The 18,405-nt window shown below is 44.8% G+C and overlaps 1 protein-coding gene across 1 annotated transcript in view; it reads left to right on the top strand.

Moving 5' to 3' along the window:
- PDE1B (phosphodiesterase 1B) overlaps window positions 1–18,405 on the top strand; it is a 230,576-nt gene that overhangs the window by 196,814 nt on the left and 15,357 nt on the right. Inside the window, 7 exon segments of the mRNA XM_060252161.1 lie at window positions 731–847; window positions 3,801–3,941; window positions 6,218–6,336; window positions 9,608–9,644; window positions 9,646–9,734; window positions 12,798–12,810; window positions 12,812–12,900. Of these exon segments, the coding sequence (XP_060108144.1) occupies window positions 731–847; window positions 3,801–3,941; window positions 6,218–6,336; window positions 9,608–9,644; window positions 9,646–9,734; window positions 12,798–12,810; window positions 12,812–12,900 (605 nt within the window).

Raw genomic sequence — 18,405 nt, 5'->3', positions numbered from 1 at the left:
TTCCCAGATGACCTCAGTGCCCTCTGGGGCTCATATGGGGAGAGACGGTCCCTTAGGTAGGTAGGTCCTCGGCCATATAGGGCTTTAAAGGTAATAACCAGCACCTTGTAGCGAACTCGGTATGCCACTGGCAGCCAGTGCAGTTTGCGCAGCCCCGGCTGTATGTGCTCCCACCTTGGGAGCCCCAACAACAGCCTAGCCGCCGCGTTCTGCACCAGCTGCAGCCGCCGAATTCGGCACAAGGGCAGCCCCATGTAGAGGGCGTTGCAGTAGTCCAGTCTCGAGGTGACCGTAGCATGGATCACTGTTGCTAGGTCGCGGCGCTCTAGGAAGGGGGCCAACTGCTTCGCCCGACGAAGATGAAAGAACGCGGACTTGGCAGCGGCCGCTATCTGTGCCTCCATTGATAATGAAGGCTCCAGAAGAACCCCCAGGCTCTTGACCTTGTGTGCCGCTTTAAGCTGCACACCGTCAAGAACTGGCAAGGGGATTTCCCCTCCCAGGGCACCGCGACCCAAGCACAGGACCTCTGTCTTCGTTGGATTCAACTTCAGCCCAGTGGGAGGGCTTCTAGTGTCCTGGCCCCACTGATGGACCTCCTGATGGCACCTGATTTTTTTGGCCACTGTATGTGACAGAGTGTTGGATTGGATGGGCCATTGACCTGATCCAACATGACTTCTCTTATGTTCTTACCCTCCAATTCTTTGATTGTGTTTTCATTGTACAGACTCTTGACCTCTGGTGTTTTGACGTCTTTGCGCTGAATAGGGTGAGTGAGGACCACGCTTTGCGCACAATTGTCTTCGAACTGCTCACCCGCCACAACGTGATCAGCCGCTTCAAGGTAGGGGTGTGTGTGTGTAAGTATTGAATGTCAGACTGTGATTTGAGCCTTCTGTAACTGTGTGATGTGGGAGCTGCACACCCATGCTAATATATAAAACAAGTGTGAAGCTACTTTAAATGTTCCAGGTTCCTGGGGCCATCATAGCATTGCCAGGTCTGTGCTGAAAAATACCTGGAGACTTTGAGGGTGGATCCAGGAGAGGGCAGGGTTTGGGGAGGGGAGGGGCCTCAGCAGGATACAAAGCCATAGAGTCCACCCTCCCAAGCAGCCATTTTCTCCAGGGGAGCCGATCTCTGCCAGCTGGAGATCAGCTGTAAAAGTGGGAGCTCTCCAGGCCCCACCTGGAGACTGGCAACCCTAGGCCATCAGCCTAGTTTGAAATGGATCACAGCAGGGATCCCCAACCTTTTTTAGCCTGTGGGCACCTTTGAAATTCTGACACAGGATGGTGGGTGCTGCCACAAAATGACTGCTGGAGGAAGTGGAATCTATCCCATTGAAGTCCCTCCCCTCCCCAAACCTCACCCTCCTCAAGCTCCACCCCCAAAAATCTCCAGGTATTTCCCTATCCAGATCTGGCAATCCTAGGTACTCTTCCCAATCCTGGTGTTTCACCTTTGCATAGAATGAATGCCTCTGGTTTTCCTAGGCTTGGTTCAGACTTAGCAACAAAACAGAATGTGCAAATCCTGGGTATAAATGACATGTAGATGTATTATGTCAACTCTAAGATTATTTCACATTACAGTCACAGTCCATGAATGATGAAATGCAATTCCAGGATGATGTCAAGTTCTACAGATACAGTCCCAAGACTGTAAAAAGTCCTATACAGTCCCTGAGTGTTCTTCCAAAGGTACCAATGGGACTTCTCTTGAACAAAAGACAAGCTTCCGCAGTGGAGAAAAGGATCTCTGAGCCTGACTTGCTATTTGAATATCCGCAGTTTTGTGTCTTCTTTAAGAACTCCGTCTTTCCTCTTAGTGTCTTAGAAAACTTCTTCTAATGGAACAACATAGCCTTCAGCAGTAACAAAGAGCATATGCTTCACCAATGATATTCTCTATTGTGATATAATACATTTGACATGTTATGTATACTTGGGATTTGCATGGTCTGTTTCGTTGTTTTGTATCGTCTAGAGACTGTGGTGCCTTGTGTTTATTTGCTTGGTTCAGACTTAAGGCAAAACTATGGTTTATTTGCATTACAGCTACTGTGTAAACACGGGATTCAGCTAGCTAAGACCTTTCCTTGATGAATGCCTGGGTTGCGATGTGAACCGGTGGTGATGTGGAAGGAACCAGGATGTCTGTGTTTATCTCTCTCCTGAAACCCTAACTTGGCTGACTGCAGGACTTGGTTTCACAGAGCCTGACAGTGCCATCGCGGACAGGAAAAGCCCAGCAGGAATGTATTTGCATATTAGGCCACAGTCCCTGACACCAAGCCAGCTGGAACTGCGTTTCTGCTTTTAAAAAAACCCTGGTTGCAGTGGACTTAGGTGTTGTTCTGCTCAGGAAGGGCAATGTCAGTCCCCATAGTTAGTCAGGTGGCCCATATTCAGGCAGTCACTCAATTAAACCATGGCTTGACATTGTGTCTGAACTGATCAACAGAATGTAATGGCTATTTTTTTTTTCTTTTCAGACATTTCCAAAATGTGGCTTTTAAAAAAAAGTTTTAGGAAATCCCAGGGTATATGGATCTGGGAAGGGTTACAGCAGGTTATAAGCAGGGCTTTTTTTTGTAGAAAGGTTGTAAGTATCATATCATCTGCACGGCTTTTTCTATTAAAAAAAAGCAGGAATATGTAAATGAATTCCTCCAGCAGCAGGAATTCATTTACATATTAGGCCACACACCCTAATAACAAGCCAGCAGGAACTGGAGGATGTGAATGCACGGGGACATCAACTTCTAAACCAGGGATGTTGAACTTATTTGTTATGAGGGCTGGATCTCACATAAATGAGACCTTGTTGGGCTGGGCTGGGCCATGCCAGGCCAAGCCAAGTGTATACCTATTTAAGACTAGGTAGCAGAAATATAAACTTTATAAGGGACACAGACAAACAGAATTATTTTTTTTTAAAAAAAACTTAAAACGTGCCTAAAACATTAGCACTTGTTGGTCTTAAACGTGCTTTCTTTGTATTTCTCCCATGGGAACCAAGGAACTGGGCAAAGGAAGCTCTGGCTCTTTCCTTCCTTCCCCAAAGACTGGAGGGGGAGGAGCCTCAGCCAATAAAAGGAAGAGAGACTTGGTTCAGTAGCTTTGCAATTGGGAAAGGCTGGAAAAACAAACTCTGCCTCCCCCCCTTCCTCCCCACAGAGGAGCCTCAGCCAATGGAGAAAACAGAGCTCTTGCTCTGTAGCTCCTGTGTGATTGAGCAAGCTGTTACGCTAAGGAAGCAAGAGAAAGGGAGAAGGAAGCAGATGACAGCCAGTTGCTTGGGGGCCTGGTAGGAGCCCTCCAGGGGTCTGAGTTGGCCCCCAGGCCACATGTTTGACACCCCTGTTCTAAACTGTGGTTACTTTACCAGTATGTGTGATAAGGCTGAGTGGCCCTGACGTGGGTGGGCCAGGCTGGCTTGATTTCGTCAGATCTCAGAAGCTAAGCAGGGTCAGGCTTGGTTGTACTTGGATAGGAAACCTCCCTGGAAGTCCCCCTTTGCAAAACACCAGCAGAAAAGTTTTCTTCCTCCAAAGAGGCAGTTGGCTAAGGGAGTTCCAGGATTGCTACGCAGAGGCAGGCAATGGCAAACAACCTCTGAACATCTCTTGCTTTAAAACCCTCATGGGGTTGCCATAAGTTGGCTGCCTGCGACTTGATGCTGCTTTCCGCCCTCAAGAGTTGAGTGACGTCCATGAAAACATGGGTGCCAGTCCTCGCTCATTCTCATCTCCAAATCTCAACTCATGCCAACTAATTTTTATTCTTTAAAAGATTCCCACAGTGTACCTCATGACCTTCCTAGATGCGCTGGAGGCTGGCTATGGGAAATACAAGAACCCTTACCACAACCAGATACACGCTGCTGACGTCACCCAGACCGTACACTGCTTCCTGCTTCGTACCGGCATGGTGGTAAGACGCTTTGGGGGTTGTTTCATCCTCTGAATTTTGAACAGGAGGGTACCTGGGAAGCCTGCATGGAAAAACACATCAAGATGAGAAATCTTGACAGTGGCCTGGGCTGTTAGTGTAGTGATATTGAAATGTGTTTGTGTAGTGGCTGGGCTACACCACATGGCGCAGTCCTAGTTCTGGAGAGGGGAAAGGGAGGGAGAGGAGACATATGTCCTTTCTGACCTCAAAACTTGTTCAAGGGAAAATAAAATATAATCACATTGGCAAACAGTACAGTGTCCCCTAGTGGCCTTCCTTGGTTTTGCACAATGCCCAAAACTGGAAAAGACATTGGGCAAAGGACCCTGAAGCTTGAGTCACCCCTCCCTTTTTAACTTCCAAAGGAGTGACTGTGTCTTTAACAGTTGTTCAACAGGCATAAAATTCAACAGGGGAAGCTTTTCCTGACATGACTATATCGCAGAGGGGGACTTAAAATTCTTGTTGCTTTGCAGTTGTTAAAATCTTGTCTGCTAGACTAAAAGGAAATGTAGCAATCCGTCTCCTCTTCCGTCTTGTTGAAGAGGCCATAAATTACATTCTACCATAGCTGAATTTATGCAAAAATGGAAGCCGTGGTCAGTTCTAGAGGGTAGGTTCTTGTTCGTTTTCTAGGTGGGGCCCATGGCCCAATGACAGAGCATCTACTTTGTATGCAGAAGGTCCCAGGTTCCATTCTTGAAACTCCAGTTAAAAGGGGTGGATAGCAAATGATGTAAAAGGCCCCTGGCTGAGAAGCTGGAGAGCTGCTGCCAGCCAAAGTAGACAAGACTAGGGATGGGCATGAACCAAATTACAAACCTAAATTCGTCATGAACTCAGCCCAGTTTTTCTTTAAATGAGATTTTCAAGCTGGTGCTTTGCTTCTTGTCCTCCCCTCCTGTTTGGTGTAAAATCCTCGTGAATCTGAACCAGCTTAAACCGGGGAAGGTTCATCCTGGTTCGTGGCACCTCACGAACCATGACGTAGCTCCGTTTTCGCGGTTGATCTAAAACAGCTTCAGTTGTGTTTGTGTTAGGATGTTGCAGCAAAACATCTTGTAGCGTGTGAGATGTTCCACGCCTGTGATGAAATTATTATTCATATTTAGAAAACATGTGTAACAGCTAGCTACAGTCCAAATGAGACTGAAATAGATGAGTCCCCTCCTACAGGTTTATTATCTAAAGTGGACTCTGCTCAACAAAAAGGAATGCTGCAATTAATCTGCTGGTCTCTAAGCCCTGTAGTTTGGATTGAAGGCAGGTGATCTCGTTGGCTTGCTGAAGCTATGCAAGTCTCTCTCTGGCTGCAATGGCGAGATGGAGCCCATCTGTACGCCATCTTACGTTGTCTGGTGAGAGAAAGAGAGACTATCAACGAAGTAAAGAAGGTGCCACAAACTATGCCAAGTGTTTCTAGAGGGACTATCCAGAAATACATTCAAACATGAATGGGCAACAGAAGTATATCAGATAAGAAGCTTCTCTTTAAAAAGGGCGAGGGTAGATATCACCATTCACATATTCCTTTGTCTTGTACTGAATGAAGGGAAGATGGAACAGGGCCTTCAGTCTGTTTACTGTCTTTGAGCCAAGGCTTTAAGTCCATAGTAGGAGATTTGAGGAAGCACGCTGGAGTGGTTAGGGTGTCAGACCTGGACTTGGGTGACCTGGGTTCGGATCCCGCTTCTGTTATGAAATTTGCAGGGAATCGTGGATGAGTCATTGACTCTGAGCTTCTCCTACCTCATAGCATCACTGTGAGGATAAAGGGGAGAACAGGTGAATCACATGCACAGCTCTGAACTTTGTGGGAGGAAAGTGGAGTAAAAATGTACAGGATAGGAGAAGACCAAGTTGAAAAAAAAGATGCAGAACTGGTGGGGTGTTTGCTCTGATGACCCCCTTTGCAAAACACCAGCAGAAAGGTTTTCTCCCTCCAAAGAGGCAATTGGCTAAGGTGGTTGTACTTGGCTTCCCTCTTGTATCCCACAAGTGCTGGTGACATCTCCAGTCTCCACCGCAGGGGCTATGCTCAGTGGCAGAGAATCCGCTTGGCATGCAGAAGGTCCCAGGTTCAATCCCTAGCATCTCCAGTTAAAAGGACCATGTGATCGGTGATGTGAAAGACCCCCTGCTAAAGACCCTGAAGAATCCCTACCGGTCTGAGTAGACGATACTGACCTTGATGAACCCGAAGCTCTGATTCAGTAGAAGGCTGCTTCATGGGTTCCTTTGTGCTTCCTCCCCAGCACTGCTTGACGGAGATTGAGGTCTTGGCCATTATCTTTGCAGCTGCAATCCACGACTATGAGCACACGGGTACCACCAACAGCTTCCACATCCAAAACCAAGTAAGTACCAGTGGTGTGTTGCAGTAAGCACCAAGAACAGGGATATTAATAGGTTTCCCGGGGGACATGCCCACAATCCACCAATGTGGCCACAGCTGTCCAAAGACCCAGGTTTTCCCAGGATCTTGAAGGTCCAGTTCTTTGAATCTGTTTGTCCACCAGAGTGGTTATAAGCCTGCCCTTCTTCCCGAAACACAAGAACATACTGTCAAATAGAGTGCTAGGCCAAGGAATTCACATTATTTGGCTTTGAGTTATTAGCAGAACGAGATCTAGATCCATAGTGAACATGTGCTCTCACCTTAAAAATCTGGATCCAAACGGAGCATGGTTACATTATATATTTGCAAATCACATATTCTGATACATACAGATTTTGAGCTGTAGCATTTCTCTCTGTCCTTGCCCAATGCTTTCTATTTGTATGCAATGTTTTCTCTAACTCCTTACCTTCCGTGTAGATAGATCCAAGTGGGCAGCCGTGTTTGGTCTGAAGCAGTAGAACAAAGTAGGAGTCAAGGTGCACCTATAAGACCAACAAAGTTTTATTCAGAATGTAAGCTTTCGTGTGCTCTTAAGCAGACTCATCAGACGAGAAATCAGGTACAGTGAGCAGAGCTACACATAGCTGGTAGGCAGTGGTTTAGAATGCAAAATAGTACAAATTTTAACTTTTTAATATACTTTTTAAAAGTAAATTAGGTGGACAAGAAACATCACTATCCAATGTATTTCTCTTTTAGCTGTATTGACAAACTCACATAGGGATATTGGCTGTTCTCATTACATATACTAAACCCATCTTCCACTATATTTTAATGTATTTTTCTTCTAATGGCAAACTATATGAATGTTACATGTTTAAAGGTAAATTAGTTGGATGGGAAGAACTTCTGAGAAAGAAATGCCCCTTTTTGGGCCCAGGCTTAATAATAGAGTGATTAACAGACATTCTCATATTTTGACATATTATTGTTTTATTGCTTTCTCATTGCTCATGCTACCCAGATCAAACGTTTGCTCAATTTGTTAATTTTACTATTCTGTTGTTAGATCTAAATTTGTACTATTTTGCATTCTAAACCACTGCCTACCAGCTATGTGTAGCTCTGCTCATACCTGATTCCTCATGTGATGAAGTGTGCTTAGAGCACACGAAAGCTTACATTTTAAATAAAACTTTGTTGGTCTTAAAGGTGCAACTTGACTCCCACTTTTTCCTTACCTTACAGTCCTGTGGCAAAAGAATGGAATGTTCAGAAGAGCACTTTATGAAGGAATAGGATTGTAGTTTGATTTTACTGCTTATAGCTTGCATTATCATTTTTGTACTGCACTGTTGTCTAGTTTTTGCGTTGAACAAAATGGGTAGTCATGTTAGTCTGTTTGTAGCAGTAGGGAAAAAACACAAGAGGCCAGTAGCACCTTAAAAACTAACAAAATTTGTGGGGAGGGAATGAGTCACTCAAGAAAGCTCATATCTTGCACATATTTTGTTAGTTTTTTAAGGTGCTACTGGACCTATTCCATTTTTTTCATTGTTTGTGTCACATATCAGATTTTTTTTTTAAAAATTGCACTGAGTTTACATTTTTTAAATTCAGTCTTCTTGGGCGTTGTATGTCACATACTGTTTCGGTTGCATTGTTTTTAAGTTCTGTAATCTGCCTTGAATCTCATTGAGAAAAGTGGACTATAATAAAGAAAATAAAGAAATTTTAAAAACACTTTGAGTTCCAGAAGAGCAACTTTTGTTGGATAAAATATTGACTGTCAGTGAGTAATGAAAACAACCCAGGTGCCTCTGACAAAGGAAGAGCAAAAAAAAAAAAGTCAAAGGTTGCCAAATCAGCAAGTATCTATTGCTATATTTGTCAAAGTTTCTTAAGACAGGTCATCTTCTCAGTCACCTCTCCATGGGATTGTACAGCATAGAAGCAATCCATCATTCTTTCTGGTACTTCCATTTTTGCTAGAAACTGGAAGTTTTTGCTGGTAACTGAAGTCTCTCCATAGTTCCTTTGCTGTTTAATGGACCCACACTTTAGGCTTTCAAAAGAAGATGGTTGGGAAGTGATTATGGAATGCACAAAATCATATTATGGGAAGTCACCTGTCTAGACTGTCCTTTGGTCTCAGGTGGCTGAGAAGGGATCAGCTTGAATGACGACCTGGTGTAGTGGAATAAGTGGTTAGGGAGGTGGCAGGAGGTTGAGATGGTACAATGAATTGGCTCACATCAGATAAAGATGAGCCGTGGCTCAGTGGTAGAGCATGCAGAAAGTGCCCAGGTTCAGTCCCCAGCATCTCCAGTTAAAAAAGGAGCAAGGATATAGTCTAAGAAAATATGCATCTATGACAGTGTAAGAATTCAAACCTTGGTCTTCTAGATCCTATTCTGACACCTTGGTCACTAAAACAAAATGTATATTGTTTCAAAATTATATTATTCAAAGCTCTTCTATGTTTATTATTCCTTGTCAGTTGAAAATTAGTGCAGTGTGTGAAGGAATAGGCCAGAACCTTACTTCCTGAGGTTTTTTTGGTCAGGAATTTTGTTATAGGGGTGTATTAAAAATATGATGCTCTTACCTGCAGATTAAAGTGGTTCAGTCCATTCTGTCTCCTCAGAATTCTTCCATCTCGTTTTGCTGAATAGCAAAACTAGACAAGGCTAAACATACTCTGCACATTCAGATAGGGGTGACCAAGTCAAACTACATGTGGATGAAACTGAATGAACAAGGGAGCTGCAAGACAGTTGTATTTTAGCACATAACACAGACTGTCCCAAAGATCTGGCCTTAATATTCCCCTCTAATTGCTGGTGATTTAGTTTCTGTGCGAAGCTTTCTAATCAAACTGAGCAAGCATCTGTTTGCAGTACCTGATTCTGTTCAGATCAGTCCTATCAAAGACAGCAGCTAAGGGCATCCTTGTGGTGTCCCTCCCCCAGGCTGTGAAGCTCACAACCATGGGCCCAGTCTCCCACTTTCAGCCAAAACCCACCTCATAGGGTGTGTTGTGAGGTAAAAAGGAGAAGAGGGGAACATGTCTCCTGGGTTGAGGTCTTTGGATTCAGGTGGGATAGTAGATAAATGTATAACTGTTTTCTTAGGTTTGTTGGATATGTGGAAAAATATGCAGAACTTTCCAGTTTCAGTATAATTTATACAAATTAAAGAATAAAAGGGGAGAATCAGAAATACCATGCATTGAAATGCAAAATAAAGACTATTTGATATGAATTACCTCTCAGCTGTACTCTTTTCCTCCTCAACTCCTCAGGTCTGACACGGCCATTTTGTACAATGACCGCTCCGTGGCTGGAGAATCACCATATCAGCGCCGTCTTCCGTATGATGCAGGAGGATGAGATGAATATCCTCGCCAACCTGAACAAGGATGAGTTCATGTGTAGACCTTGCCCTCTTCCAGTCTCCTGCTTCCATCCTAAGGATAGGGCTTGCTGTAGCTTGGGGATCCCAAACACGGTGCCCAGGCAGGGACCGTGTCTACATGTTTTTTTGAGGGGGGACAAAATTAAAAAATGGCGCCCCCTTATGGGCCCATTCTACCTTATGGGCTCATAGAATAGAATGGACTCCATACCCAATTTGGCACCCCCCTTCAGTGGCACCCAGGGCAAGCACCCCCCCTCTGCCCCTCTTAGATCCGGCCCTGTGCCCAGGAGCACCATGGCACCCACCAGTACCTTTCCTAGTGCCAGCTAAGCATTTTGAGAAAGTGGGTGGTGCCAAGTGGGGCTGTTGCCATCAGGGCTTTTGACTGGCAGTGCAAATTAAAATAACATTGTTTTGGTGGCAGCTGCTAACTCAGTGATGGTTTTATTTTCTCTCACACTCCTCTTTCTTAGTGTGTTCTAAAAAAAAATAATACTTATTCTTATGGGTTCCTCTATGTCTAGGGCTTTGCTTCCTGCAGTGGCCATATTGTGGCTGGCTCTACCCACTGTGGCAACCATTTTGTAGTTTCGCCCACCACCCTAATGTCAGAATTCCAAAGGTTACCAGGCACTCAAAAGACTGAGGGCCCTTTTCTCTAGCTGAAGAAGACATTACCTGTTTTTGGGTGGTAGGGGGTGGTAGTGGGGTCTTTTTTGTTGTTGGTCTTTTTAAATTTATATATTCGTGTTGGGGGTGTGTGCACCTGGATGTCATGGCAACCTCTGGTGACTGACCCCTACTGGGGGCCTGGAGAGTATTCAGAGAGGTGGCTGAATAAAGCCTGCCCCTGCCTTCCCAACTGCTGTTATTCCAAGGAGGTCTCCCATCCGAGTACTTGCCAGAGTTGACCCTGATTAGCTTCCATGATCTGAAGATCGGACTTGCCTGGGCTATCCAGGTCAAGGCAATAATGGGGTTCTGAAAGAACTCCAAAGCTGCGAGGGAATCAGGCAAATTACTTTGCAAGCTCTTGTTAGCCGCATGAATGAGGCTCAGTGGCTTATTTAAGCCCCAGGTACAATCCCATAAAGGGATCAAGTAGAAGAATCGTGATGTGGAAGACCCTCCATCTAGCACCCTTAAGGCTGCTGGCAGCAGAGTACTGACCTTTATAGACTGAGGGTCTGACTCAGCAGAAAGAAGTGTCTTGTGTTCAGATGTTGCTGCACAGTGGATGGTAGATTGGGACTCTTCCCTGATCACCCCATCTATATTCTCCACCCTGATCTCCTTGGAAGGAAAGGGTGGGCTACAAGACTGAAGAACGGATGAGTGGTTGAAATCTGTCTGCCGTAAAACCACTAGCGATCTTTAGAGAGTCACTCGATCTCATTCCCTGTCTGCAATATGGGACCTACTTGACAGAATTGTTGTAAGGAACACCATAAGATAATGTATCTGAAGTCCTTGGAGCATTTGGAAGTGCATTATAAATTTTTAAATAACATTATTCCTCCATAATAGGCTATCCTTGTCTTCCTGTACATTACATATTGGCCTAGCATTACTGAATTTGAGTTGGGGCTCACAGCAATATCCCAACTAATGCTGAAATAGGTCAGTGAGAAGCTTTGAACTGATCATCTAAATAAGCCTATAAACAGAGAACTGAGACTACCTTTTATTGAACCTACTGGAACTTGAAGCATTAACTGTCAGCTTCTGAGTACTACAGAATTCTTCTGGCTTATCTGCTCAGCTCATGAGCTGGCTAGCCGGAATGACATTTCTCTGTCAGAACTCATTAACTGTCAGCTTCTGAGTACTACAGAATTCTTCTTCAGGCTTATCTGCTCAGCTCATGAGCTGGCTAGCCGGGAATGACATTTCTCTGTCTGAACTCATTAACTGTCAGCTTCTGAGTACTACAGAATTCTTCTTCAGGCTTATCTGCTCAGCTCATGAGCTGGCTAGCCGGAATGACATTTCTCTGTCTGAACTCATTAAACTGTCAGCTTCTGAGTACTACAGAATTCTTCTTCAGGCTTACCTGTTCAGAGCAGAGTTGGCTAGCCGGAATGACATTTCTCTGTCTAAACTCATTTCGCTTCAGAATGAAGAAATGGGATGGAGATTTTTAAACTTCAGTTAGCCTCTGCATGTGACACTATGCATAGAAAGGCAGTGAGCATAGAGAAGGAGGGGGACCCAAACATGCTGGTCCTGTCCCCTTCCACCTGTGCCTATGTGCATTCATCCCAATGTGCACTCAGTGCTTGCATGAGTACAGGACTCTAGGCATATATGGCCTCAATCCTATGGGCTGGGAATGTTTCAGAACAGTTCTCCTGGTCACGGGAATAGAGTTTGCACTGTAAGGACGGAGCTTGTACTTCAGCCATGCAATGTAAGTGTACATAGGAGGCACCACTGAAACACTCAGCCTTGTTCCGTGTACACTGGCTCTGATATACACACGTATCATGTATAATGTGAAACAGATTAAAGTCACTAAGGTATTTCTGGGAGGGCTGATCTTCCAGAGGTCTTGACCCAGGAGGCAAGGCAGTCATTGCAAAAGGTACGTCATCTTGGAGGACTATACTGATCAGTATTAAGGGATTGGTGTGACCGTAACAAGAGGGAAGGCGGGCATGGCCCATCTTGTCAGATCTCAGAAGCCAAGCAGGTTGGAGAGCACCAAGGAGAAGTCTTCAGGTCATTGCAAACCACCTCTGTGTCTGCCTTGCCTAGAAAGCCCCTTGTTGGAGGTCTCTTGACTTCTTTGAGAGGCAAGGAAAAGTTGTTCTGTGAACAGGGCCACAGCTTGATTGAAAGGCATCTGCTTGTCTCGGTGTTTCTGCCATCTTGGAACAGAGCTGATCGTCAGATTTGCAATGGTCTTCACGACCTCCAACGCGAATCTGGCCAAATTTGTGGCTTCTCTCTGTCCACTCGTGTCCTGGGCTTCTCTCACATCTGCAGCAGATGTACCAAGATGGCTCTGCAGGAGTTGAGATGCAGGAAAAGAATCACAAGTTTTGAGCATCTTCCTCTCTTCCTGTTCACAGGGAACTCCGGTCCGCTGGTGATCGAAATGGTTCTGGCGACAGACATGTCCTGCCACTTCCAGCAAGTCAAGTCTGTGAAAACTTCCATACAGCAGCTTGAACGGTAAAAAAAGCGTCGTCTGGGCTTTTTAATGATCTTACATTGAAATTGTTATCTTGGTTTTTAATTGGTATGTTGTTTTATAATACGTGTTGTACATCTCCCAGAGCCTGCTGCACAGCTGGGACTGGGAGATTAATCAAGTGCAATTAATAACAAGAAAGAAGTCCTACAGGGCTGGGGTTGTGTGGAATGGTGGGATGCGGGGTGGGAATTATGTCAAAGGAGAGAGAACAATAGGGCACAGACAATGCATCAGGAGCGGAAGTGGCCAGAAGCAGAGGAGGTAGGACTGGAGATGACTCCTGATTTTTCTGAGCTTTCCAAAGTCCTATGATTCCACAGATGGCCCAATTGGGAGCCTGTAGGCTGGCTCTGTCTCCTAAATCCACTTAACTGGTTGTCATTGCCTCTGTCTTACTTACCGCCCCCCCCCACCCCCCCCCCAAAAAAATCCACAAGTAAATATAGACTTGGTTGCTTTTTAGAAACATAACAAAAGCAGTACAGTAATAACAACATTAAACTGTAGTCCTAGCTTTCAAAGGTTGACATATGTAGTATAGTCCCCTGTGCATTACCACAATGAATATAGATTGGGGTGGCCAAACTGTGCCCTGGGAGCCACATGTGGCTCTTTCACATATATTGTGTGGCTCTCAAATCCTCCATCATCCCGTTAGTCAGCCAGGAGAAGCCATTTCTTTCATTAAATCACTTCTTCAAGCCAAGACAGCCGGCAGCTTGAAAAATGCATTTAAAGTTAGAGTTGTTTTCTTTCACCTCTCCCTCCTTCTCCCATGTATCTTCCTTCCTGCCTGCCTTGCAGCTCTTAAACATTGACATTTATTTCTGTGTGGCTCTTATGTTAAGCAAGTATGGCCACCCTGATATAGGTTCATGTCCAGTAGCATCTTAAAAGACTAACATGATTTTTGGGATATTAGCTCTGAGGGCCAGTGCTGCCTCCATCAGATAATCAATCAATCAATCATCAATCAATCAATTTCACTTATACCCCATCCTATTCTATAAGCGGGCTCAGGGGCTGCTCAAAACATAAAATAGAACAATAAATAGTAATTCATAAAAACATCACAAACACATTGATTAAAATCCCAATGGCAGCATAATAATTGTGACTTCAATGATAACTCCAGATGAAGGGAGCTTTGATTCTTGACAGTTTTTACCCCAAATATCTTGTTGAACTTGAAGGTGCTTCTGGGCTCAAATCCAGTTGTTGTAATGCAGACCAACACAACTACACTCGGACACAATACATATAAAATACTTCATACTTTATAGGTTTAGGCAATTCATGGTTTATCATCACTTGCACAAATCAGGGAATAATTTGCTGGGGTGTGTTTTTGCATCTTGGTTTTTCTGATACATTGGATTCTATTTTTAGTTTGTGAACTCTTTGGGGCAAGAACTTCTTGTCTGTAGTCTTAGGAGTGCAAAACATCATGCGTGTTGGTAGTTCTGTGTAAATAATCATATGAGTTGCCCATCATATGGATCACCCAATCTGGATGATGCAGGCACTCATGACTAACGTGTTGGGGTCCTTCAGACTCAAGGAAACCTCTCCCGACCTGGTTTGCAGGGGAAAGAAAATCTTACTGGTTAAAAACTCTAAACTGGGCGTGAAAGTTCTCCTAAAACTTGTACTGCTCAGTATTGCAAACAGGGAATCTCAGAAGCTCAGGCAGCAAAGTAGTTTTCAGAAATCGGGGTGGCCGGGTGGTTCCGGCCCGAGGAGGAAGAGTACATTCATTGGTGGAGGATCTGAGGGGGACAGCTGGAGGTGAGAGGAAAATGGAATTTCCCCCTTCCCCCCAAGAGTCTTTGTGGTTTTCCCTTTGTAATAACAAGTAACGACCCACACAGAGCTCCCGTTTTCCCTCCCCAACTATTTTCTATCTCCTTCTCTGAAAGCTTCCACAGCCTCTTCCTGCTTCTTTCTCACCAGTGCATTTTTGTTGTTGTTGTTTAGGTTTCAGATTTACTGCAACCCTAAAACATTTTTCAGGTTTATAGAAAGATCTATCAACTGTTTAGGTCTCCAATTTCTGGATCAGGGCCGGATTAAACCCTGTGAAGCCTCTAGGCAGTTGAAATCTTGGAGGCCCCCTCGCAAATTATTTCAGTGTCTAAGTGCCCACCTCACTGCCCATGGCCTCCACGGCACCTTCTTAAAAGCCCCCTTTACGAAGTTGCAGGGGAGAGGCAGAGAGAGGCAAACTTGGTGACAACACCAGCAGCAGCCGCACCAGGCAAGTCAGGCAAAGAGCAGCTCAGTTGTTGGCTGTGTGTGCAGGCTGGGAGGGGCTGCAAACAGGGGGAAACCATGAGGAAAAGCTGGCCTGGGGCCCCTAAAGGGGTGGGGCCCATAAGCCAGTGCCTAATTGTTAATCCAGCCCTGTTCTGGATTTAAGTATCCTCAGATTTGACTGGCTTGAGAAACAGATATATTGATGATACGAGAACAATAGGTTGGATCCACAGGCTTTTATGCTTTTTACCGCATCTCCCTTTCCTGGTGACCTTTGCCCCCACTGATCCCACGATTCCCCTCATAACATTTTTGGTGGTCAAGTGCAGGGCCTTTTTTTGTAGAAAAAGCCCAGCAGAAACTCATTTGCATATTAGGCATACACCTTGATATCAACATTGTTTCACACAGGCTTTTTGTAGAAAAAGGCCAGCAGGAGCTTATTTGTATATTGGGCTACACCCCTGACACCAAGTCAGCCGGACCTGTGTCCCTGTGTGTTTCTGCTCAAAAAAAGCCATTGGTCAAGTGAGTTCCTCCTCTCTCTTTCATAAGCGGAAAAACTTGGTGGAATCCAAATATCATATTTCTTTTTAATTCTAAGAATTTAATTACAAAATTAAAAATCCGCATAGCTCAAAACGAGCCCAACTTTTTGCGAAATAATTTCTCTTCATCAGCACTCGAGCTGCCTAGATGAAATCAGTTAGCTTTTGCATAACCGCAGTGTCCCAACATTAACTTGTGCTCTGAGCAAACTGGATTCTCAGCGTATCTATGTAGCACTGCGTTACTACCAAATTAATTAAATGGGCTTGTAAATATAAAATTTCACAACTGCCACTGAACAAAATTAATTTGGAGTATTGGGGAAAGTGGTGCTGGGGGAACTTTTAAAAATCACTGGCTTTTTTTTTTCTTTTTGGCCAAGATTCCTGAACCGTATTTACAAGGCTTTCCCATAATCGAAGCCATGAATTTCCGCGGAGGATATAAAAAGTTTTATGGCGTTGCTGCCTCATGCATATTATGAGCAAGCAAAGCACCATGTCTAAACTGTCCTTGAGGGTGTCTTTCGGGAAGCGAGTTTGTTCCCAGCGCTTCTCCGCTCCAATCAGTGACCTTGTGTTCCTCTGAGCACATTGGGCTCCATAGCTTTGAAGCGTTTAATGCTCGATGCTGCCGGCAATATTGCATTCTCTGACCTTCTGCAAAAGGGGACTGAACATTCCACAAGATGAGAATGGAGAGAGGGGGAGAGGGAGGGTGGGAGAGGCTGATCATCCTTTCTGTAGGAGCTAGCTATGCAGGCTTGATCAGCTGTGCTCTGATGACTTTTTCCAAGATGTACTGTGCTGAATCTGCTACATAATTCTTATCTGGTTCTGTGAACACTGAGAATGTCCCCTCTTCCCTTGCAGTAGTTTGTATAGAGTTGACAGATCTCCCTGGCTCCTGGCAGAGGATTGGGGGGAGGGGAGGTCGAGTTGCCAGATCCAGATTGGGAAACTCCTGCAGATTTGGGGGGGAGCCCTGAGGGTAGATGGACTGGGGAAGGCAATGGCAAACCACCCTGTAAAAAGTCTGCCGTGAAAAACATCGTGATGCGATGTCACCCTAGAGACGGAAATGACTGGTGCTTGCACAGGAGACTACCTTTACTTTTTACCTGGGGGGCGGGGGGTGGGGGACGACAGGGACATAGAGCCTCCATTTTCTCCCAGGGAACTGGTCTCTGTAATCTGGAGAAGAGCTTTAATTCCAGGAGATCCCCAAGCCCTGCTTAGAGGCTGACATCCTGAAGTTTTTGGCAATCACAGCAAATGCATTCATGTTGTTTTGATACAGTTATTTCTTGGTCTCACTGTTCCTTGACCTCATTTACACACACTGCCATTGCATTTTATTGGTGGTGGTTATCCACACACCTGCGTTTTTGATGTAGACATGCCTGTATATGTTGTTTAGAACTCTGCTGCATGTTCTCATATGAAGAACTAGAGTGGTGAAGTGGTTACAGTGTTGGACTAGAATCTGAAATAACACAGGTTTAAATCTCCTCTCTGCCATGGAAGGTCACTGGATGATCAAGGTTAAATTGGAAGGGGTTGCAAATACAATAGAAGACAGAAATGGGATACAGGATGACCTTGATAGGCTGGAAAACTGGGCTAAAACCAATAAAATGAATTTTAACAGGGATAAATGTAAAGTTCTGCATTTCCATAGGAAAAAACCCATGCATAGTTATAGGATGGGGGAGACTTGTCTTAGCAATAGTATGTGCGAAAAGGATCTAGGGGTCTTAGTGGATCATACGCTGAACATGAGTCAACAGTGTGATGTGGTGGCTAAAAAGGCAAATGCAATTTTGGGCTGTAGCGACAGACGTATAGTGTCCAGATCACCTGATGTGATAATATGGCTTTACTCTGCTCTGATAAGACCTCACCTGGAGTATTGTGTTCAGTTTTGGGCACCACATTTTAAGAAGGATATAGACAACCTGGAACGGGTCCAGAGGAGGGCGACAAAGATGGTGAGGGGTCTGGAGAAAAGGTTGAGGAAAAGGTTGAAGGAGCTGGGCATGTTTAGCCTGGAGAGGAGGCGGCTGAGAGGTGATATGATCACCATCTTCAAGTACTTGAAGGGCTGTCATATAGAGGATGGTGTGGAATTGTTTTCTGTGGCCCCGGAAGGCAGGACCAGAACCAATGGGTTGAAATTAAATCAAAAGAGTTTCCGGCTCAACATTAGGAAGAACTTCCTGACCGTTAGAGCGATTCCTCAGTGGAACAGGCTTCCTCGGGAGGTGGTGGGCTCTTCTTCCTTGGAGGTTTTTAAACAGAGGCTAGACAGCGATGAAGATCCTGTGAATTTGGGGTAGGTATTTGTGGGTTTCCTGCATTGTGCAGGGGGTTGGACTAGATGACCCTGGAGGTCCCTTCCAACTCTATGATTCTATGACCTTGGGCCTATCACGCTCTCTCAGCCTAACCTACCTCACAGGATTGTTGTAAGGATAAAATAGATGAGAGGAGAATAATATATGCTGCGTGGGTCTTCTTTGAGGAGAAAGGTAGGGTATAAATTAAATAATTTTGATTTGATTTTAAACAGAAATTAGCTATTTTTCAGGAGGTTATAGTCAAAACTGTTCCCTGAACCTCCTTTTGTTGAGAGAACATTCACCATGTGCAATTTGGTGAGGGCCCCCCCCCCACAAC

Source organism: Heteronotia binoei, chromosome 13 (assembly GCF_032191835.1).
Source record: "Heteronotia binoei isolate CCM8104 ecotype False Entrance Well chromosome 13, APGP_CSIRO_Hbin_v1, whole genome shotgun sequence".
In the NCBI taxonomy this organism is placed as follows: domain Eukaryota; kingdom Metazoa; phylum Chordata; class Lepidosauria; order Squamata; family Gekkonidae; genus Heteronotia; species Heteronotia binoei.
The sequence above is the reverse complement of the archived record's forward strand: the minus strand, read 5'-3'. Positions and strand labels throughout refer to the sequence as shown.